Source organism: Coturnix japonica, chromosome 20 (assembly GCF_001577835.2).
Source record: "Coturnix japonica isolate 7356 chromosome 20, Coturnix japonica 2.1, whole genome shotgun sequence".
Lineage (NCBI taxonomy): Eukaryota > Metazoa > Chordata > Aves > Galliformes > Phasianidae > Coturnix > Coturnix japonica.
In genome coordinates this window covers 9,795,520-9,817,659 of record NC_029535.1, presented here as the reverse complement: position 1 = coordinate 9,817,659, position 22,140 = coordinate 9,795,520, and the positions used below count along the sequence as shown (strand labels likewise).

The following is a 22,140-nucleotide window of genomic DNA, read 5'->3' as shown; positions in this document are numbered from 1 at the left end:
CAAACACAATGATTGAAATAGATAACACATGGACAGCAGTTAAGATGTCTGTTTCCATAACAGCACACAGCACCAGAAAGGCCCACAATGACACGGGATACTGTTTCTATGGTAATACTGTTTCTTTGCCTCAAGGATGCAAGAAAATCCATGATGAAAAGCAGGAACTAGTATTTTAAGTTAATGGGAATTCCCTGTTTATAGTGATCAGCATCTAGCTCCTTTCTGTCACATTTTCCTTACAGCTTGCTTGTAACTACTTTTAGGCTGGAGACCCTCTTTAGCTTGTGTTCTTATTTAAAAAAAAAAAAAAAAAAAAAAAAAGGAAAGGGAAGGGAAGAGGAAAGAAAAGGAAAAGGAAGAGGAAAAGGAAAAAGGAAAAGGAAAAAGGAAAAGGAAAAAGGAAAAGGAAAAAGGAAAGGAAAGTCAAATATACAAAGGTTCAGGAATATGTGAAATGCTGGGGTTCATGCCTAGAAAATTCAGCATAGAACTTATATCAGAAGGCTCCTATCAGAAATCAGAGCAAAGAAAAGACTATTTTCAGTAATTTCAGCTCGTATTTTGTGCCAAACAGGTTTTGGGAAATTCAGCCAATTCCAGATAGATGGTCATTAGGTACAGACATGGTGAGGGAAACTTTAATTAAACAATAATGGTCGCATTTCAACATAGTTATTGAGGGAATATTAAGCAACTAGTAACAAGAGAAGAAATAAGCAAAATCTCTGCAGTTTTGCATATACCTTATTAGTACATGTAGAAAACTATATTTGAATACAACAAGAGATTGAGAATTCAATGACTTAAACCAGTGTACCATGTGTAGAGCCTGAGGTTGGATGCTGAGGATTTCTCTCAGCACATACCCAGTATTTCAGGACAAGGGGACACTCAACATCAGTAGCTGAAAAACCACTGATCCAGTTTTGGTACCTGCTGTTGAAAATTGGAGCCATTAATGGTGCCAACAAATTAAAAAAATTAAGGTAATCCAATTACTGCTATTTTAAAACACTAAGGATCCTTTGTAGCTATGGAAACAAAAACGCAGACATTAATGAGCAAGGGGGGAAAAAACTGGTGTTTCCTTGACAACAGAAGGAAAGCATAGCTCCATGAAACCCAAAGGAGATAATGACAGGAATACTTTTAACCATGATACACATACGAAATTCACGTCCGTTCCAATAACATACACCACTTGGAAAGGTGAAAGCGCTCTGCCAGGAAGACACAACCATGAAAGAACTACTTGGACAGTGGTCACGTCACGTCAGCAGTAAGCGCCAAACCTGAGACAGATCAAGTGCCGTGCAGTGTGGATGTGACTGCTGCACTCTAGAGAGAACTAGCCCTGGGCTGAGCAGACACTGACTCTCATCAGAGAGCTGAAGAATAGTTGTTCTTTGGAGTGCGTCGTAAATTCTGAGCACATATAGTACCTCCTATCCCAGCAAGAAGGCATGTAAAAATGATAAAGGTAAGTTTATGGCACGGGAAAGGACACAAGTAGTGTTCAACCTTATTATCACCACTGAAACATTAGCTGGCAGCCTCTCACACAATTCAAAGTATTTTTGTTAGAGGAATTCAGAATTGCTCAAAGACAACAAAATGCGAGAGGAATTGTGACAGAGGTAAATAAGAGGTCAAGTTAATTGGCAAACCCTGATATCTTGGTAGGAACAAATCTTTAAATCTTTCTCTGAACCTGTTGAACTTATAGAAGAATCTCTTCATACTGGAAAGTACATCAATCAGTCCAAAATCCTACATCGTGCTGTGTTTATAGCAATAAAGAGTTGGATACTGAGCTACAAGAATGTAGGGCTTCCTTGACAACGTGTTGAGAAAAAACACAACTACATAAAAGCTTATGGAGAAAATAAGAAAAAAATATAGTTGAGTTGGCAGAATGGTGTGGAACATGGATTTAGCCATGTGAGTGGTACTGGCATGGAATCAGTGATGTGCTTCTACAGTTCCAGTTACTGATGTTTTCCTTTATTGTTTATGACATTGATCCGAAAGTTGATTTACGTGATGAACGACCCTGTCAAATTCCAGTCTTGTTTTGTGCAAAGTACGTTTAAGTTAATGTAGCTGTTGGTTTTTAGAACATTTCTGAATATCATCAGCAGTTCTGAAGTTATCTGTTTTCTATGACAAACAAGAAACAGATGGAGGAATTGGTATGAGTAGTCTGTGCATATGTAAAAAAAAACTAACCTTCCTGACTTTCTGAGTCGAAGCAACTGTTCCTCTGAAAGCTACATGGCTTTTAAATGCATCATAATTGTAATTACTCATTTTTATGATATGCCTGAAAACACTATAGCTCATTACTGCAGCAATCTAAAAAACCTGGAAAGATTCTTCATACTCCTCCTGCAAAACATTTATTTCATAGAAGATGCAGCATTAACGTCCTCCACTTTTTATCCTTTCAGCTATCAGGAAAAGAATGACTTGAGCATGGAGGAGTAAATGAAGCTCCCTTCATTCCCACCTTATCTCCAGGTACGTTAGGACCAATTCTCAACTTGCTGGCCTGTTGTTTCTCTCAGTATTAAGTTTTGTTTGTGGGGGGGGGGGGGGGATGTTTGTGAAATATCCTTATGAATTAATGCATAAATCAGTCATTTGCCAGAACTGCTCATGCTGAATTAATACTAAAAAGTATAAATGAAGTGGAGCCCCAAGTCAACTCTGTACGATGATTCAGCACTTACAACCTTACCTAAAGCACATTAAATATAATGCTATAGAAAAAGAAAATGTCTGTAACTTTTAATGGGAGACAGCTTGAGGCTACGACTATCCTGTATACATATGCACCTTTCCTCAGGTGAGTGCCTACATGCACAGCCCTGCTGCTGAGGTATGAAAAGCACACGAGCACTTTAAAGCAGAAATTCAGTCCTTAGTGAAACACTTTGGTTGCATGCATAACCAGCTACACTTTGGTCATGATTGCCTCAGTGTTTTCTCAGCAGCCCTTGACTCTCTTCCCTATGGGATCTATTACTTATGCCTTGTGTTTTAGTTCTTTTCCCTGTACTGGCATTTCTTTGGCAAGCAGAACCACGTTTGCTCCTAATGAAAGTGTTTCTCCCTTTTGCTGTTCAAGCACATTTTTGTCTTCAAGTTCTTTTCTCCTGGACTTCTTTCTTTTTTTTTGGCCTGACATACGTGAGGATCACACTCGTGTTCAGGGTGGCAGTTCTTGCTGTCTAGCAAAAACATACAAAAGTGCCACATTAACATCAGTAGCCATTATTCATTACTGCTATTAGGGTAATATTTAGCCCTCCTATTTACTGGAATGCCCTCATTAATCCTGCTTTCCATTTTTTTTGTTATGATCAAATACTTCCAAATTTTTAATACTTGCTTTAAGAGACTGTCAATTTATAGAGCTGTGTTCTGTGGGGAAATACATCACGTGAAGCACCATATTCTAAGTGTTCCTTTGGTCAAATGGGAGCTCTGTAGGCAATCAAGTTCTGTACATTTAAACTTCAGAGTTCACACGTGTAAATGTGGCTATTTGTGATAACTGATAGAATTATTACACAATAATTGTTCATGTGGATTAGTCCTCAGAGGGGGACGAGGTGCATTCAGACATTTCAGATGCCACTTTATCTGCAGCTCAGTGGCTGATGATACCATGGCAGAAACGACGATTGCTACAGAAGTGCTACAGCTGACAAAGTCACTGCACAGTGCCCATGAGATACAACGTGAGCAATGGGACCCTGTCAAAGATACTGCTTCAAGCATTGCATTTTGTTGCTACTCTTTCAAACTGTCATGAAAGTTGCAATTTAAAGGACTTATGCATAATACACAATGTGTATCTGACCAAAACTGTTATCACAGAGCACACAGTGCACATAATTAACTTATAGTTTAGAGAAAGTCACAAAAAAGAAAGGAGATAAAAACCCATCTTCTTATTTACACACAAAAATATCACAGTGCCAGGAAAACTTTACTTTTCCTGAAGCTTTACTGAATTGATTCAAGCAATTTCAATTTCAAACACACTGATTTTGTATTCAGCTCTGGAACCACAGTGGCCAGGATGGGGTGAAGAACTGTCAGTGACACTATGCGCTATGTAGCACTTTGGGTATCCTCTCTTTGCCATCCCGCTTTGCTGAGGCGTCTTGCTCTTTAATAGCAAAAAAACCCACCAAATGCACCTGGAAGCATCTGGGACTCATCTGAGTACTAAAATACACATCTGAAACATTGCAGTAAATAATGCGTATGTTCTGGGTACAAGCATACAATTTTCAGTCTAGATGCCTCGTCTCATACATATACGAATAAATACATTTAACAAGTGCTGGTCCCTCACTGCCATAGAGCAGATGAATCACAAAGGTTCCTCAAAATTTTCAGTCTCCTTTCTGAAAGTGTTTTGTTTCTGTTTCATTTTTTGGGGGGTCAACAATACTCTTGTAAATTGCTCTCACTCATCTCACAGAAAATTTCCCTGTCCTTCCCAACAGTGCTGTGTTCATACCCACATGTATTCATTCCCATTTGTGCCAGCAATTGTGTTCTAGCATAAATAACATTTTCCTCTACTTCCCCATGGTATTATACAGAGCAATCCCTTTGTCTCCTTGCTGTTGGCCCCCGTTTTGTTAAGTACTTACACCAAACATTCAGATTGTTTTCTGTCTGAATTGGATTTGGATCAGTAATCCTGACACATTGCAAGAGCACTGAACAGAAATGGGTTGCCAGAACATCCCTTTTTGTCTTGGCTGTGTTTTGTGGAACGTTCAAGGCAATAATCATGGTTTAAGATGCTGTGCCTTTCTGGCTGTGGGGCAGCTGCTATGTCTATAGCCCCATTCTGCCTCGTGCTACCAGGATTTAGAATCTTCAGAGGCAGAAATACAGGCGTGCTTTGGAGACTTCTACCATGAAACCTCAGACACCTTTTGGAATATGGGCACTTATTTGGTTAATCAAAATTCAGCTGCAAAAACGATACCAAAATGTTCTCACTACGTCAAATAAAAGAACCTTCTTTAAATACTTAATTTACCTTTTTTATTTTAAAGGCCGATGAGGAAACCTGGCTAGGTTAAACCTATTCAGTTAAAAAGCACAAAAACCAACAACCCCAACCGAGGAATAGGGAAAAAGAAATAAAGTGACAGTTTTTCATTGGTGCCTGGTGGTTTTGTGCATGGGGGGTTTTTTTGTGCATTTTTTTGCGTTGTTTTTTTCTTTTTTTTTTAACTGTTTGCAAATCTTCAGTGTAATGGTTTGAAACCCAGTCGTGTCATTTCTTTACGCCCACACACAGAGCTGCAGTAGTGCAGACACTGTAGCAGGCAAACCATATTACCAGCATCGGCCATTAAAACTCTTCCCACCCCAGGCGTGGGCTGCCTTCGCCCCCTCCTCGCCACCCACCCTTCCATTTTCAAATGCTTAAAAAAAAAAAAAAAAAAAAAAAAAAGAAGAGAAAGACACTGAAAAAAGGAAACAGGATGCTGCTTTTGTTCCAACGCTATTCCAGGGAGACCTGAACCTCTCCACCTGCCTGTGAATTGGCCACCTAAAGGTTAGCAAGTGTTTTGTTATCATTCTATATTGACAGAGATTAATGAAGTTCTGGGGATGATGAGGTATATTTTTAAGTTATATCTGTTTTAATGTAACGGTTCTTTCACTTGGGAACGAGGAGGATTTTTTACTCAAACAGAAAGCCTTTCATTTTAGTTCTGGCCCCACTTCTGTTTTTAAGGGGATTTAATCAGTATTTTTTCGCCATTTAGTCCAACCTTCTAAACTTTAAAAGATGGGTAGGGGTTATTATTTTGCTGTGAGAACAACCTGTTGATTGCAGACTGCTGGCTGGAGGTTTAACTCTTTCTTCACCAGAGAAATGCACAGCAGCAAATGTGATAAAAGGATAAAAGGATGGAAATTCTCTGAGGCTTTTGGGTGCATTTGTTTTTTAAGCCCTAGCAATCCTTTTTTTTTTTTCACTGTGAAGTCACTAACAGTGTTACAAAACCAACAGATGGTTTAGATTTGATTGTTTTATTTTTAAGCAAGCAGTGGTAGATTTGAAATAAAGGCATATAATAAACTGGAAAGCATTTCTTATTACTGGAGCTGGGAAGAGCAGAAACATAAGAAGTAGAACAGGAAATATTCACTGACACTAATTGCATTAAGAGCTCCAAAGGGCCAAAATAACATCTATTTATACACTAAAATTTTAGCTAACAATGTTACTATGAACATTGTGTGTTTGGAATTATAGAAAACCATATATTTAATAATGATCAGAACAGTTGGTGCTATTTCAGAATGAAGGAAAGGTACTGCAGATCATATTCTTCCTAGAAGGCTTTAATGCCATATTCTGTGTTTAATAAAACACATAAAACAGCTGATTTAACACAGTGGAGTAAAGTATCAAAAACGTTTGTCCACAAAAAAAAGCACCAGACCTTCAAAGTTCATTAAGAGTGTTCTCTAATTGCTTTGTACTCTTACAGCAGACAAAGCAGGGCAAAACTTCAGGAATAATTATTTCTTAATGAGCAGCAAGATTTCCAAAAGTCAGAATTGGAGCAAGAAATGATGAAAGATGATAATAGTTTGAGATGATCAGGAAATAACATACTTTCATCCTAATCCCTCATGGAACTGAGGCTCCCTACTTTGTTAATAAAGTTACACACAGTCTGCAGGCTGCTGGTACAGTTTGCAGTTCTGTGAGATCAGAGACATCCCTTAAAAACAAGCAAAAAGGTGAAGTCAGAACTTCTGTTATGAGACATTTCGAGGTACGAAGTCAAACTGAGAAAAGAATAAAGGCAGGAAGCAGTTTTCAAGTAAGCCAAACAGGACTTCATTTCTGTGCTAATCAGAAGAGGTATCAGTTCCGCTTGCAAACTTGAATTGAGATCTAGAAAGCTCCAGCATTAGGGTGAACTCGTAAACATCTATTTTCCATTAAAGTAGCAGTGTTTGATGTACCTGTGTGACATTTATTTCTGGCTCTATAGTTCACTATTACTTCATTATATTTCTATTTAAATAGTTTTGTCTAGTCAATTAAGACAGCTCTTTGTAAACATGGACACCTCCTGCTAGCCATCAGTGGTAGCCTAGCAGCTGGGAATGATAATTACAGCACCTGCCTCTTATGCACAGATACCATGTGCTGCTCTCAGCACTACTGTCTTCACAAACAAAATGAATAGTTAACAATTTTTAAGACACTTTCTTCATTTTCAGCTTTAAAACGTGGTTGATAGGCTGTTGTTACAACAGGAAGCAGGCTTATTGCCACTTTCACTCGGTCACACCTTTGACTAAACTCCTGCAGGTATCCTTGACAGATGCAGGCTATAAATGCCCGTCAAGAAGCCCTTTCCACACTTAAAATGCACACCAATGGCATGTGGATTTCTCTCTAGTATTCCTGATTAAGACTAGAATTAAGTATGAAATGAGTTTGTAAGCACCACACATACCCCGCCCTGTCCCTGGCAGTAGGCTTATCCTCACACAGAGCTAAACCAGCTACTTTGCTCTATATTGGCCAATTGAAATTAGTTGGGTTTCCTTGAGCAGGATAATGGTTTGAACTTAAATGAACAGAAGCGTTCTTGCACAGAGATTCTGAGTTAGTAACACCTACAGAGAGTGGCTAAAAATAGAAAACAAAAATAATTAGTTTCAAATAAATTTCAAAGAGAATTAATATAGTATCTAGTTGTCAGTAAGCATTCAGTTGACATTTAGCCCTTAGAGTAGTCTGTTCACTCATATACATGAGGATCATCACACTGGTGGCATCACTGATTCCAGGCTCAGTTGTATTAGTGTTAGGAATATCAGATAAAGCTTCAAAAGTCTCTGCTAAGCCCTGAAACCATGTGAGAGGGGCTGAATTCAGTCAGCCGCTTGCTTTAGTTGTAACTTGCTCTATTTAACTATCCTTAGACTCAGGATAAGTAGTTTCCAAGTTTACCGTTTAGAATCTGATACACTACTGACTGCTCAAAATAACTAATTTTAAAAGCTTTTAGAGTCCTTACTACAAGTGATAGTCAGACTCACAGTGGAATAAAATATAACTGGCTTCATACGTGCGATAGAACTGGAAAAATGGTTCAAATAAGAAATATTTCTATCACTGTGCCAGTGTGTTTCACAGAGTGCTGCCACTGAAAGCAGGGTACCAAATGCCTGTACTCAGAGGCAGCTGCTTCTGTTTATGGGCTCCTGTGTGAATAAATGATAAGAGCAGATCGAAACGCTACTTCATTTTCTTTTGCTTCATCTCTTCCTGTTTTCTGAAGGTTGTTACTGTGACACCGATGTAAAAAAAAATACTTCCTACTTCTAATCTGTTTCAAGTCTTTGTCCTTGTTTCTCTCTGCTTGTACGAAGTATTGACAGACGTGAGACTTCTGCTGAGATGTATGCCCCAATAACAGGTATGCAAGCTAAAACTATTTACAAACTAAAGAGGATTCCTCTTCTGTATGCTTTATGATATTATATTTAAAGTAGGGATCATCAAAAGCTTTAAAAAATGCAAGGATTCCTTGGACAGTGCAGGCCATTCTGTTTGTTCAGTGTTGAAAATCTGTCTGGTAAAAAAAATAACCTAATTATTATGTCTACAGTCTGTACCAAGCCAGGGAACTAACACTGCATCTGGACTCAAGGACTATAATGCTCCTCTTAATGGTGTACCAAGAAGTAACATATAGATACAGGAAGAAAGCAGTTACAAGTTCATTTAATGTCATTAACTCTAATGGACAACTGACAGTGCATGTGTGGCATGCAGATAAGAAACATCACTTGGTTGCATAATCCAAGATTATTATAACACTGCTGATAAAAGAGGCAGGTTTTATAAACTCTATTTGGAATTAGGAAAAAAAGTATACAGAAAGAGGGAACACATCTATTTAGTCTTCTTTTCTACCTGTTAATATGATAAAGCAACTTCTGTTATGCTGATTTGTCATATGAAAATACCCCAGTTTTTGACTTTGTAGTGTTCCAGACCTACCTACAGCACATACCTGAAAGTCAGCAAGGACTTTCCAGGTTGTAATTAATTGTAATTAATAATTAATAGAAAGTTATTTTCCCATTATTTCATGTGGTGTGAGATGCTACCATTTTCAGCTACGAAGTAGTGGGACTTCTCTTGGATTTTCATCCAGCTGTCAATTTACCAGCTCTATCAAGAGATCAAACAGTAAATGAGGAATACTTGAAAACAATTGTACTGAGTTTTCCATTTCTACATATGAATCATTCAGAAAATTCACAATAACTACATGCAAAAGAGATTTTGTTTTGAATAATGCTAACATCCTGCACATTGTATGGCACCAATCAGAGAACATGTCTGGGGTAAGGATTTATTACTCTTTCCCGTAGTAGTTAACTATCAAAACTATATAAAGAGGGTACTGCAGTGCTGTTACAGACTATCCAGTAAGACAACAGGTTGCATATTTCACATTTAGCCACTGATGTTATTTTAAGTGTTTGTTAACAGTGATTGTTTGCACAAGAGCAGTTACATTCATAACAAGCAATAAATACGTAGCTGTGAATATGGCAGAGTAATAATTTGAATAAGCATTCAAAGATCACTTTCTAATTGTTACCCAAAGCAAAATGAGATGAGGCTGATGTCTACCATGTTTTCTAACAATAATTGTCAGATAGCTTGTTTCAAACAGTTTATTTCTAAGAGGGGGAAGAAAAAAGGAAAGAAAATTTTTTGTTTAGAAAAAGCTTAGTCTGGAGCAGCCCCAACCCTGAGAATATTTAGACAGATTTTCATCAGAATGGCTTCACTTCATCCAAAACCTTTTTTAATTCCAGCTGAAAATATTTTATAGACAACATCTGAAAATAAACAGTGTACCATCCTATTCCCTTTAATTAGTTAAAGTGAATGTGGGCTACACACGACAGCTTTAATTTATCCTTCTATTTTGCTGTGATACCATCTTTTCTACTTTGTGCGTATTTATGTAAACCTCATTGGTGTAACAGAACATCGGTTCAATTTTAGCCATATCTGGTTAGACTCGGATGATACAGCCGTGCTTAATGCCCTGTGTTTGGAATGAGTTGCCCAAAGTCATTTTACCCTCAATGGTTTTCCAATCCAGCCTCAATAACACAGAGTGACCTCATTGCACCTCAGAGCTCAGCCAGCTTGGCTGTATTTGGCTGAGATCTGATACTCAGATTTATTTCTAATATTTTGTGTGTCTATTGTAGGTTTTAAGTGCATTCTTTATTGCTCTTCACACTATGCAGAACTCTTTCATTTCTAGCTTAGCAGGGGAAGATGAATGAATTTTAACTGGAAAATATAGGCATTACACAGACTATCACTACTATATATGATTTGTTATATTATTGTTTGCTAGCATTCCAAGTCCAGTGGTTGACTTACTTATATATACCAATAAAAACATGTTTATTTTATTTAGCCATCTGAAGACTCCTACTGGTTTTGTTTCCCCTTCCCTACAGATACATGAGTACCTGACAGATAACCTTTGAAATGGAGGCCCAGAAGCATCCTGGTCTGACAGCTGCAGACCAGCCACTTCCAAACTCTTCTCACCAGCCTGCACAGGGTCCTTCAGCTCTCAGCCAAAGCAGCGCGGTTCCTCCACAGGAACAAGCACTGTCTCAACCTGTGTATCTAAAAGCCCTCACCATACCCTTGTACCAGCCTGTCCAGCCAGGATGCTTCCAGCCAAGCAGTCAGCTCTTGGCCGGCAGGAGCTGCAGCAACCTGGACTGCAGTAACATACCTCTGATCCTGAACCCACTTGTTCCTTCCGAAGGCACAGATCAGCCCCAGTCAGTGTTTCAGAAACAACTCGGGCAAACTCTAACACTGAACATAGTGAGCACTTTACCAGTTTTATCATCACCAAATTCTTCTGTCAACGCACCTATTGGAAGCCCAGGAAAGTCAAAAAACGCTGGGAAATATATCTGTAAACACTGTGGTCGAGACTGTTTGAAGCCAAGTGTCCTTGAGAAACATATTCGCTCTCACACAGGAGAGAGACCTTTCCCATGCATCACTTGTGGTATTGCATTTAAAACTCAAAGTAATTTGTACAAACACAGAAGAACTCAAACACACGTCAACAACACGAAACTTCCCTCAGACTCTGACAACACTGGTACAGCAGAGCAAAGTGAGAAAGCAATAGAGAGCACCACGTCACAGCAAGGCACCAAAGGACATGGCAGCAGCTGTGAAGACCGAGGGATGCAGATGAAACAGGTGACTTTGGAGACCAGCACTGTAAAAGACAGTAAGAAACTTGACCTTTCAGTGCTGACAACAAGCAATGCATTGGTAGTTTCAGAAAGTCAAGACAGAGCTCATCAGTCCTTCAGTTTAAAGACAGATCAGGAAGTTTCTGAAAGAGAACCTCCAAGTTTATCATTTCCAGCCTTGCCAAATGGTCAGTGCCACGTAAAGAAGATGCAGGAGCAAAGAGCTCCAGCTGCCAACAAACATGTTCAGTTGCAAAGGCAGCAAGCAACCTCTTCAGAAAAACAGTGGGATTACAAGCCATTTGACTGCAAGCTAAAGAAGTGTGAGAGCACTGACTCAGGGTATCTGTCACGCTCTGATAGCACGGAACAACAGTTGGCATCCTCCAGCCCGCTGCACAGCCTCTGTGAGCACAGCGCTGAGCTGGAAAATGAAACTGCCTTCAGCAGCTCAAGGTGCATGGCCGGAAGCAGTGCAAAGTCTGAGCCAGCTGAGAAAGCTACAGCCTCGATGCTAGAGAAAAAGAGGCTGGAGGAACACATTGCAAAACTTATTTCCCATAACAAAATTGTGGTGGATGACACACAGTTAGACAACGTCAGGCCCAGAAAAACTGTCCTTTCTAAACAGGGAAGCATAGATCTGCCAATGCCTTATACATACAAAGACTCCTTCCATTTCGACATCAGGACTTCCGACACCAACAGGAAAAAGAACATCTCTCTTTGTTCAGCAAAATCTACCTTAGCACCCGTAGAGAAATGCAAGCCAATGTTTTTTCATTCAGTCCCCACACAGTTCTCCACAACGATCGATGCTGTGCCTGTCACACGAAGCAACTCTCTGCCATTTGTGGAAGGCACAAGAGCAGGGCATGACAAAGCAGGCTGCTCAAAACCCCTGTCTCTTACTAAGCAGTCTGTAAATGCAGGTGCTGCTGCTTTGCTGCCTAGCAACAATCTCGTGGTGAATTCGGTGGATTTTCCCAGCAGCCATCCTCGAGCTCTGGTCAGACAGACAGCAGTGGATGATTTGCCACTAGGTAACGTGGCTGATCATCCTCTCTCAGAGGAGCTGCAGATGAGTACAAGGCTTGGGACGGGAGAAACAGTCAGCACTAAAAACAAGAAACACGGTCAAAGGAAGCTAAAGATGTTCTCGGAGGAAAAATGGCAAATGTACGGAGATGAAACCTTTAAGAAAATCTACCAAAAAATGAAAAGCAGTCAACATGCCAGGAAAGTCAAAGAAAAGGGGAATAATGTTACAGATATTACAGGCTCCAGTTCTGATTCAAAGGAGTCAGTCAGCAGTACTCACATTGTTGAAGAAAAAGATGTCAGGAGCTCTGTAAGTGACAGCCCTTCCTCCCTTGTGACAACAAAATTAAACACTGTTAAATCAGAAACCGGTGCTAATGGTAACCATATTCCACACAACAAGTCCTCAGAGGAAACCACAGACAGTTTAACCTATGGAATGGAGACATCACATTCAGTAAATGTGAGCGCACATATTGCAGTGAGCAAAACGTCCCAAGATTTCCGTGGCAGCAACACAGACAAACACATGGGTGGCAACAACAACACGTTACCAGCTCCAAACAGTTCTGAGTGCAGGCTGCAAAATACTCAGTGTCAACCCAACACTAACAGAATGAAGGATAACTGCTTGCCAGTACTGAGTAGCAAATGGGAGGAATCAAGTCCTGGGAAAGAATCCAGTACATTTGAATCAGATTATAAAAGCACTTCAAACAATTATGGAAACCATAACAGGAATCAGGAAACTGGCCGGCATGCCCTGATGCCCCTGTGGGTCCACTGCAGCAACAGAGAATCCGCAGGGAAATCCCAGAATTTACCATCAGAAAGAAAAAAGCTGAAAGTTGAAGTGGAGAAGAAAGAAAACATTATTTCCAAGTGCTGCCCTAGCCCCTGTAGTGAAAGCAGTGCAGTAAAAGAAGCAGAGCATGCCTGCTGCACTATCACTCCGTGTCTTTCCACGGCACCAGTGAAACTCTCCAGTAAAGCAGAGGAGCAAAAATTAAGCACAAGAATTAATGAATCAGCTGGAGGTGCTGAGGACGTGGATTGTACAAAAACAACCAGACTCCCCGCTAAAGTTGCTCCTTATGGTGAAGTTAACCCTTTTTCACATTCAGCAGGGATCTCAAAAGCTTCATCTGTGGGATTTCTGAGGCCTGAATTGAGGGGAAGCGATTGCGATACTTTTGCTTTGCACAACACAACAGACAAAGATGTCAAAACACGTCCTGTGAAAACAGGAGTACAACTTTTCAGTGACAACGCTGCTAATGCAGATGATGGATTTTGGAAGATGCAATCTGGTCAGTTAACTCCAGTCCCATCCAAAAATGCCTTTTCTCCAAAATATATCCTTAAATTGCCACAAGACAAGAGAAACACTGACATGTCAATTCTGCTCCAATCCGAACAGATTACACCTTGTACTTCTGTGACAGATTCCTTAACCAGCCCACCCTGCTCTTCCAACAGCAGATCACCCTGTTCTCATTCCTATGATGTGCTTTGGTCCCCTTTAAAGTTTGAAGTGAGACCAAAAGGCAGCAAAGGAGAACTACGATGGAATGTACGTGCAAACTGGAAAACTCCAGTACTGTGCTCACCAGTCAGTTCAGAAACAAGTATCTTAACAACAGCAGATGGCACCTTTTGTAAGGAGGAGATTATGAGAGGGGCTTGGAAAAACAAACAGAACAAAAACAAATTAAATTATCAAAAACAAACAGAAGGAAAGTGGATAAGCGTAACTACTTCATCAGCACAGACCCCAAAGAAGAAGATATGCTTTACTTCTATGTATTCGAGTGGTTTTGTCATATCAGCCAACATCAAAGAAGAAAAAGTTTTACATCAACTTTGCTCAGGAGGTGACTCTTTGATGACAACATCAGGCCAGAGGGAAGCTTCTAGCAAGGATGCAGAGTCAACAGCCATGGGATGGGACACAGGTGGAAGCCCACGTATTCTTAGGGACATGTCACCAACATCAGAGGATATGGAGCAGTCTCAGAGCTCAAAAGATGGCTTCACTTATTTGTGCCATTCCTTTGGCACATTTTATTGCCACGCTCTCACCACTCACTGCGAAGGATTCCCGGCGCTATGCAGCAATAGCCCGACCTCCTACTCTGAAAGTTTTACAGTACTGAGCACCAAGAGCACCTTCCCATCACTAAATGCTGAAACTCAATTAACCTGGTGCTGTTTAACAAAGAGCCTTCCTTTGCCTGCTGAGCAGAAAGGGAATGCAGACTCTGCTTATTCCTCCATGCACACCCACAAGGAATCCAGCAGCGAGCGTACTCTGTCAAAGTGCGATATTTCCATTTTCAAAATGAAAAATATTAGCAAGACTGTGGCCTATGGCTTAACAAACAAGAGCTTAAAAGCACTGCCTTCGTCCTTCTCTCAAGGACAACAGATGCAGGAGGTAAGACTAAGGATCCTATTCCCTTTCTCAAAAGGATGTAATTTGTTTACAAGGACATTCTGTATGGTAGAACAAGAGAATTAAGAAACAAAATGCTTACAGATATTTGCAGGCATTTGTGGATGCAGAATTTATCAGTTATATCATTACAAGATAAGTGCTATTTGTTTGGTGCCTAAAACATACATAATTCTGTGTACATACCTTCCACTTGAGAATTTCAGTAGGAATGCTGTCTAGTGAGAAGACCATAATTTGTTTCTCAGTTTTTCCCCTTGGGGTATTTCTCATTTTCTTTTGTGACAGTATTTGTATTTCACAATTTTCATTTTAAATTAATATTTGAATTAGAGTAGGACTTATGAGATGGTCAAGTTCAGGGGTTTATTTTACTAGGAGATATTTTGATTTAAAGGCAGGCTATGTACTAGATGCTTCCTGGTAAGAGACAAACATCAACAAAATCAAATTGCATTAATATCCCGTAAGTGTTTAAAGCCTGAAAGCTTTTCAGTTTTAAGTAAGTGAAGACAGACTGGTCTGTACAGAGCCTAGAACAGCTCTATAGGACTCAGCTTGTTTTTTTTATGCAGGGAGAAGAATGACAAAGAACACACACTACTTTCTATACAGGTTGACAAAAGCAATGGGTTGCTTAAACTTTATAAAATCAGATGGACAAAGAAATTGGAAAATCTAACAGGAAAATTCTAAGAAAAAATATCAGAGAATCCTATCAACTATGTTATGAGTGTAGATTCCTACCATCTCAGTTAATGTGGTTCACAATTTTTGCCGTGCTTTCAATTATTTCCATGTTTCTAACAGTCCTGCTCAGCAGCTCCTGGTTGTGCTTTCAAAAACGTATCAGAGAAAAAGAAGAAATCATCAGTTTGCAAAAAGGAAAAACCAGCAACAAATAAACTGAAGAGGAGCCACAAACAGAACAAAATCAAAGTCCCCCCCAAATGGTAAGGAATGCGGTTCCATATGGTTTCACCTTCCCTGGACACAAACATCACTTTGCTGTGATGGGTGTAATAATGTCCACAGAAAGCCACTCCCAAAGCTCAACCCTGTCAAAACTGGGGGAAAAAATAAATCTTATTGAAAGATCTGTTCCCTGTACTGACACAGGGTGGTATTATTCTTATTCTCCCATGGCCAGTTTTAAAGAGCATGTATTTGTTCAGCCTTTCAATGCCATTTGCAATATAGGTACGGAGGAAGGCACATACATGGATATACTCAGCTGAAAATGAACCGACTGAACAAGAGACTTTGGTTTCCAAATAGAACACTGGATGTTTTGAAAAAGGGCTATTCATCACGAGCCTGCAAACTTAACCAGAACAAGTGTCATTCTGCTCAGTCAAAGGTACAAGGTAAGCATTTCAAATATTTCTGAGTGCATTGAATGTTTGGCTTTGAACAGGTTGAACGTCTGCAGTATTTCTGATATGTACCTGCTTCACATGAGCTGTGAAAATGCTTTTGGCTTTCAGTATCTTCTGCAAATAAAAAGATAAACACATGACTTTCATACACCTACTTAGATAAGTGAACTTGCAAATTAGGAGGTCATTTTAAAAACAAATGACACAAAATAACCTTCCATTAGGAGTCTGCACAATTTAGGATCAATATTTATCATTTTCTGAAGCAAGATTGTATGTTTGCTGTATGAAGTGAGTCTGGTGTCTGGACTTGGTTTCAGTAACTTGTTGAAAATATTCTGCTCCCTTGATTTAAATGAGTGGTAATAATGGAAATGTTTGTGCTGCGACCACCTTTGAAGCAGAGACATTATCCTGTATTTTTTCATAGCAGATACAAAGAGCTGTTACTATGCAAGGCACCTTAATTACCATTAAAAACAGAAAGGTGAGAAAAGGTAGCTGGGAAAATGTGTAAGGTTTAGGATAAAAGTTTAAAGAAAGCAGTAAATACATGGAAGTTAGCTCAGCGAAATGATGAGAAATTTACTGAGTTCCAGCACGTGGGGGAACAACAGTCGAAGTAAAAGCTTATTCAGACCTTTTTCCAACAGAAAATTATCTACACCAGCAAAAGGACTCATCTTGTTCTGCCTCAGAGAAGCTGCTTTGCGTAAGGAAGAAAGGAGGAAAAAATAACTCAGGAATATTTTCCCATATTGAAAACCTTAAACACGTTAAGCAAAACAACACGGAGGATAAACAAGTAGGTTTTGTACCTTATCTGACTGATTATTATGAGAGGAAAACCAAACGTACTAGCAATTAAAACTTGAAGTTTAAAACTGCTATATATAATTCAACTTGAGAGTACTTTATATCACAGATTTTGATTAAAAATGCATTAAAATTAATAGCTTATCACTGGGAAAGTTGGGAGGATGCTAAGGGACACATGCAGTGAAAAGCATGTGCATCCAGCATGGCATCACGTCTTCTTCAGCCCTCTGGGTAAGTCTGTGTGACTATAGTTTCAGTAGTACCAAAAGCTGCATTAGCTCAATGGGGCTTTAGACACATCTGTGCATGCTGCAAACAATGCTGTTGTATGCAGTGTCAGCAGAGCCTCCAGGAGAAACAGTCCATATCCTTGTGATAACTGTTGTACTTTTCCATAGACTAGCCTCAATCAAAGACAGATGAGGCTAGGCTCTACTGACAGAGCCAGATTGGTTTTGAGTAGCAGGAGCACTAGTTCCTCACATGGCATAAACATTTAGGAACCAAACTCTGATGACTTCTTTATATGTAGGAAATAATTTTATTTCCTATCTTACAATCACAGACATCAAATTTCTTAAAGACTCATCCTAAAACTTTCCCTCAATGTTGCACAAACATCTTCAAAATATATTTATTCAAATATCTTAATGAACAAAATGCTATCCCTACACAGTACACATAGCAGGAAATGTTTGGCCCCATTACCTGAAAATTATTAGCATATTTGTCACCTAACCACACCTTAGGAAAGAAATACATCTCTTAGTACACCTCCCTCACATACTGTGAGGAAAAAAAAAGTGTTCTCATCAAAAGAGGGATGAGTAACTTGCTATGCAGTAATGAGTGCAAATATAATCAGAGTTATATAAATAAAGGTTGATACTATCCTTAGCTACTCGGTTGATACAAGTTATTGCACAGCTAAAAGCCTTCTGCTGACATACTTGACATTATTATCATACTCTGTTAAAGGACAGCATTGCTTTGGATTGAAAATGTCTTATGCAAATTTCTTCCCCTCCCAAATATCTACAGGACATTTCTGGGAAAATCAGGGAACACACAAGAACAAGTTTCTCTTTTCAGAACGTTGCACCTCCGGAAGTACCTATGGCAGCTCAACCCTTTCCATTCTCAGTAAATACAGCCATGCAGGAGGTCAGCAGTGATGTGGAACTGTGCCGTTTAGTGACACAACCACTTGTGCTTCAACGATCAGCTCCAGAGGAGTCACATGCAAACGTTCAGCCAGAGTCAATGGCATCTTCTCTTTGGTCTTGTCCTTTCAGTCTCACAAATACAATCAAAGGTGACCAATCCGTTGGCACAAGCTCAGAGACTACTTGTCCTCTTTCCTTAGGTCTAGAGGCAAGCCAAGAAAATGGACCGAATGTAGAGTTAGGGAATCAAAGCATTGGTACGTTAGACTCAATGATTCAGGCTTCAGAAAGAGCAGAAGAGCAAACTGAAGAAAATACATGCTCATCTTCCAAGGAAAACTCAACCCACAGTTCCCAAGCTGGATGTTTGCATTCACTGGGATCGAAAGCAGCATCTCATCTTGAGTCAGTCTCTATGGCTAAACTATCCCATACAGAATGCACAGAGCAGGAGAACTCACAAAAAGTCCTTCACCTTCATGGAGCTGCAGACAAGAATGGGGCCCACCAGCAGACAGAGACCTATGGGAGGCAGCATGAAACAGCTTCTTCTACATTTAAAAAGCCCTCGGTAACACTCAGGTCCCCTGAATTCAATAATTACTCAGAAACACCTTCCAAGTCATACAAAAAGAGAGGTTTAGAGATGATGAGGAAGCAAACCAGAGTTGAATATGATGACACCAGTAGCGATGATGAAGATAGGCTTGTTATAGAAATATAAATAGGCTGCTAGTTACACGCTTGCATGATGGCCTATTACATAAGGAAATATCAGGTATGTTTGTATTTCTGAAGCACTTCAGGATCAGAAAAGCCATTCCCCTGTGCAACACACAGCGTTCCCTTCTCAAGAGAGTCCTTTATTCCAAGGACACAAAACTTTAAAAGTAAAACTTAACTGAAAAAAAAAGGGGGGGTGGAGGGGAAGCTGGCATTGTATACTTCAATGCAAATATTAAGCTTGTGTTTACGACGGGTTTCCAGCACCGTTAACCTTATTACCGGTCTCATCTAGAAGCACTAGCTGCCAGCGGCTGTATTATTAAAAGCCTGCAGTGTATTTATGTAAATACACACACCAACAGTAGCAGCAGCTAAGATTGCCTGGAAGGTTATGGACATACTCCTAATATACTCTCTCTTTTTGTAGTCACTGCTATTTGTTCTGGGAGTGGCAAACTGGCATTGAGGGGAAAATACATTCCCTGAGTGTATGTGATACTGAAAAAGTCTGCAAAAACGCCGATCTTCCCCCATGTTGCACAAACATCAATGCTTTGTTGTGACAAATGACACAAGCACGCTTTGGTTTGTGTTCTGTGCCTTTTATGCCAATATCTACTCAAATATTCTTGATTTCTAGTTGGAAAACATGGATGTTTGCTATTAGTATTTCCTTGTGGTAAAACATCTGACAGGCTCTTAGATGTAACTGCAATGATGCTATTTTATTGACAGCAAAGAAACTATATATACCTATAAAAAAAGCTGTACCATATATTGTGTGACCAACCCCCCAGTTTACTGTTTTTTATGTGAATAAATAATCAGATAATTCAAACTTGACCAGGCGTATTCACTTGATGAAACCAATAAGCATTCCCCACTTCTACACCATAGTCAAATTCTTTACTTAAACATTTACCAGTTTCAACACTGTGAATCACATATAGGGTTTTATAGATAAACCTATGTGGAATACGTGGAGTAGCTTTTACTTTAGTTATGCAGGACTGAACTTACATAGATCCTACTCACAAACAGATCTAGAATACTACAGGTGAAAAAGGATGCCAAACATCCCATGGCATCGGCTAACAGAGACAAAACCAAGGTTTGAGTCCCATGAAATTCCTGTCTTATAATTGGGACAGTTCTTGAAAATATCCACAAGAACTTAACAGGTAGTCACAATTTGTGTTGATAAATGCATACCGGTACAGAAAGTAAAAACAGCGACAAAGCATTGCACCAATTCCTACTTCTAATGTAAAAAAAGTTAGGAAAAAAAATCTACTCTTTTGGAACTGAGAATGAGCCACAAAAGTTTCCTCCCCTTTTAAAAATGTCACAAGAGAATTAACACAGAATTTTCAACAGCATTACATAAATAATTGATGCCAAAACTACACAGAATGGAATCGAGGAATATTACTTTAAGGAATTATGAATTTTCAGTTTCCTCCTTTACTTCTCATTTTCTCAGTGCTGAGGATGTAAAACCTCACAATTTGCAGCACAGAAATACAGTGAACCAGTTTGTTCTCTTGCCCTACGTTAGTGTAAATTTCTGTAAACCTCAGTTGTATTTCCATGTGCCACACAACGAGAGCACAGGATGACATCACATCTTACCTAACTTGGTAAGCCTTGGATTCAGAGCTTAGCAAGCACGGGTGTGTATCTGAAGAATGAATGGCATCAGCAGTGGTATGGCCCTGTAAATGGTGTGTTTTGTTGTCCAGAGAAACAGTATGAAAATACCATTTAATTTAGAGTGATGCAGCTGAAGAAGACTTGATACAGCTCTAGATTGTTTTTGTATTGTTAGAATTTTGTCTTTATACTGCTAAGTTGTTTAATCTTAAAATAAAACACTAAGATCAAAATATCACTAATTTTCTGTTAGTTACTAAGGGCAATTTATAGAATCAACCACAGAGATGGGAGCTCAAGAATGTCACTATTCTCAGAGTACATACTAAGCGCTCTGCTATCCATAGAATTTCACAAGCAAATCTTTTCTTAACTACAAACATGGACATAACCAATGAGTTGCCAGTTCCTGTTTCTAATTGTTGGTAGAAACTCAGAGTAGCTTACCAAAGACCCTACACAAAATCTAACATTTTAATAAAAACACCATTACTACTCAAGTTCAAGCATACTGAATTTCAATCATTTTTAGTCTTAACTGTGTTACGTTTCTCAGTCTACATCAAAATTTAACATGAGAACTAATGTGTTAATCTGGAAACCTCTTAGAGAATGTTGTTGACAACATCGTAATTTGCTGAGTTTCACTAAGTTTGGTATTACCAGGACAAGAAAGATCAAAGAAAAAACTAAACTGTTCTTGCTCTGTTCAGCATCAGTGTTCTGTAAATAGTAGGGAGTTTCGCATTGAATCTTTGGTACTGAGAATATTGTGAGCTCAAAAAAATACAATGTTAATCCAACTGGGAGAAGAAAGAGAGGAAAGAAGGGAGAAGAGGGAGAAGGAAGAGATGTCAACATAAAGACTGCCAAAAATCTTGTGATAATACACAGAATAGAAGAAGTTGCTCAAGTACCTCATCAGTAAATACAAAGGAACAAACGTGATTTAGAAGGAGAAAATCCAGTCACTCCAACTGACTGAAGAATGCGATGGTTGCCATCCATAAACTAGAATAGTAAATTAAGGATGCAATCCCTGTCTTTTTTATTTCAGAGAGGTTGAAATGGTATTAAAGTAATCCAGAAAGCTTTATGTCACAACAGCAAATATAAACAGAAAAAAAGAAAAAAAAAAAGGATGTTCGCTATCCAAAAAGGTACCAACTGCAAACACACAGAATACAAAAAGTTCTGTTGAGATTCAGATGGAGTAAACTCAGTTCAAAAATAGAGGCTGGAAAACCACACTGAACTAACAGGCCCCCACTATTTATGCATCCCATAAATAACAGAGGTGTGACAAATCTTCATTTATCATGTTTAACAGATTCTGCTTGTGACTGACAAGCTGCAGTGCATACCTGAGATTCGGTGCAGCCAATATTTCTGTTTTAACTCAAACTAAAGATGAAAGGAACACGCTCTACTTTCTGTGAAGAAACAAGTGTATTTACGGCCACTCCTCACTCAAAAATGTTAAGCATCCTTACTAATGAAGCAATTTCAATTCAGAGGAGTCACACTGATGTACACATATAAATAAATTAACCTC

The 22,140-nt window shown here is 39.2% G+C and overlaps 1 protein-coding gene across 4 annotated transcripts; it reads left to right on the top strand.

Moving 5' to 3' along the window:
* The first annotated feature begins 1,106 nt into the window (after positions 1-1,106).
* ZNF831 (zinc finger protein 831) lies at positions 1,107-19,775 on the top strand. Of its 4 annotated transcripts, none has more exons than XM_015881740.2 (8): positions 1,107-1,483; positions 2,454-2,523; positions 8,452-8,498; positions 10,579-14,824; positions 15,653-15,795; positions 16,043-16,209; positions 16,875-17,026; positions 18,082-19,775. In XM_015881740.2, exons 4-8 carry the CDS (start codon positions 10,610-10,612, stop codon positions 18,928-18,930), a joined length of 5,526 nt encoding a protein of 1,841 aa, XP_015737226.1. In that variant the 5' UTR covers positions 1,107-1,483; positions 2,454-2,523; positions 8,452-8,498; positions 10,579-10,609; the 3' UTR covers positions 18,931-19,775. The 4 variants fall into 4 exon arrangements, with proteins under 4 accessions (XP_015737226.1, XP_015737224.1, XP_015737225.1 ...); XM_015881738.2 differs by having other exon boundaries at positions 8,361-8,498; XM_015881739.2 differs by lacking the exons at positions 1,107-1,483; positions 2,454-2,523 and adding an exon at positions 2,663-5,599.
* The last annotated feature ends 2,365 nt before the right edge of the window (positions 19,776-22,140 follow it).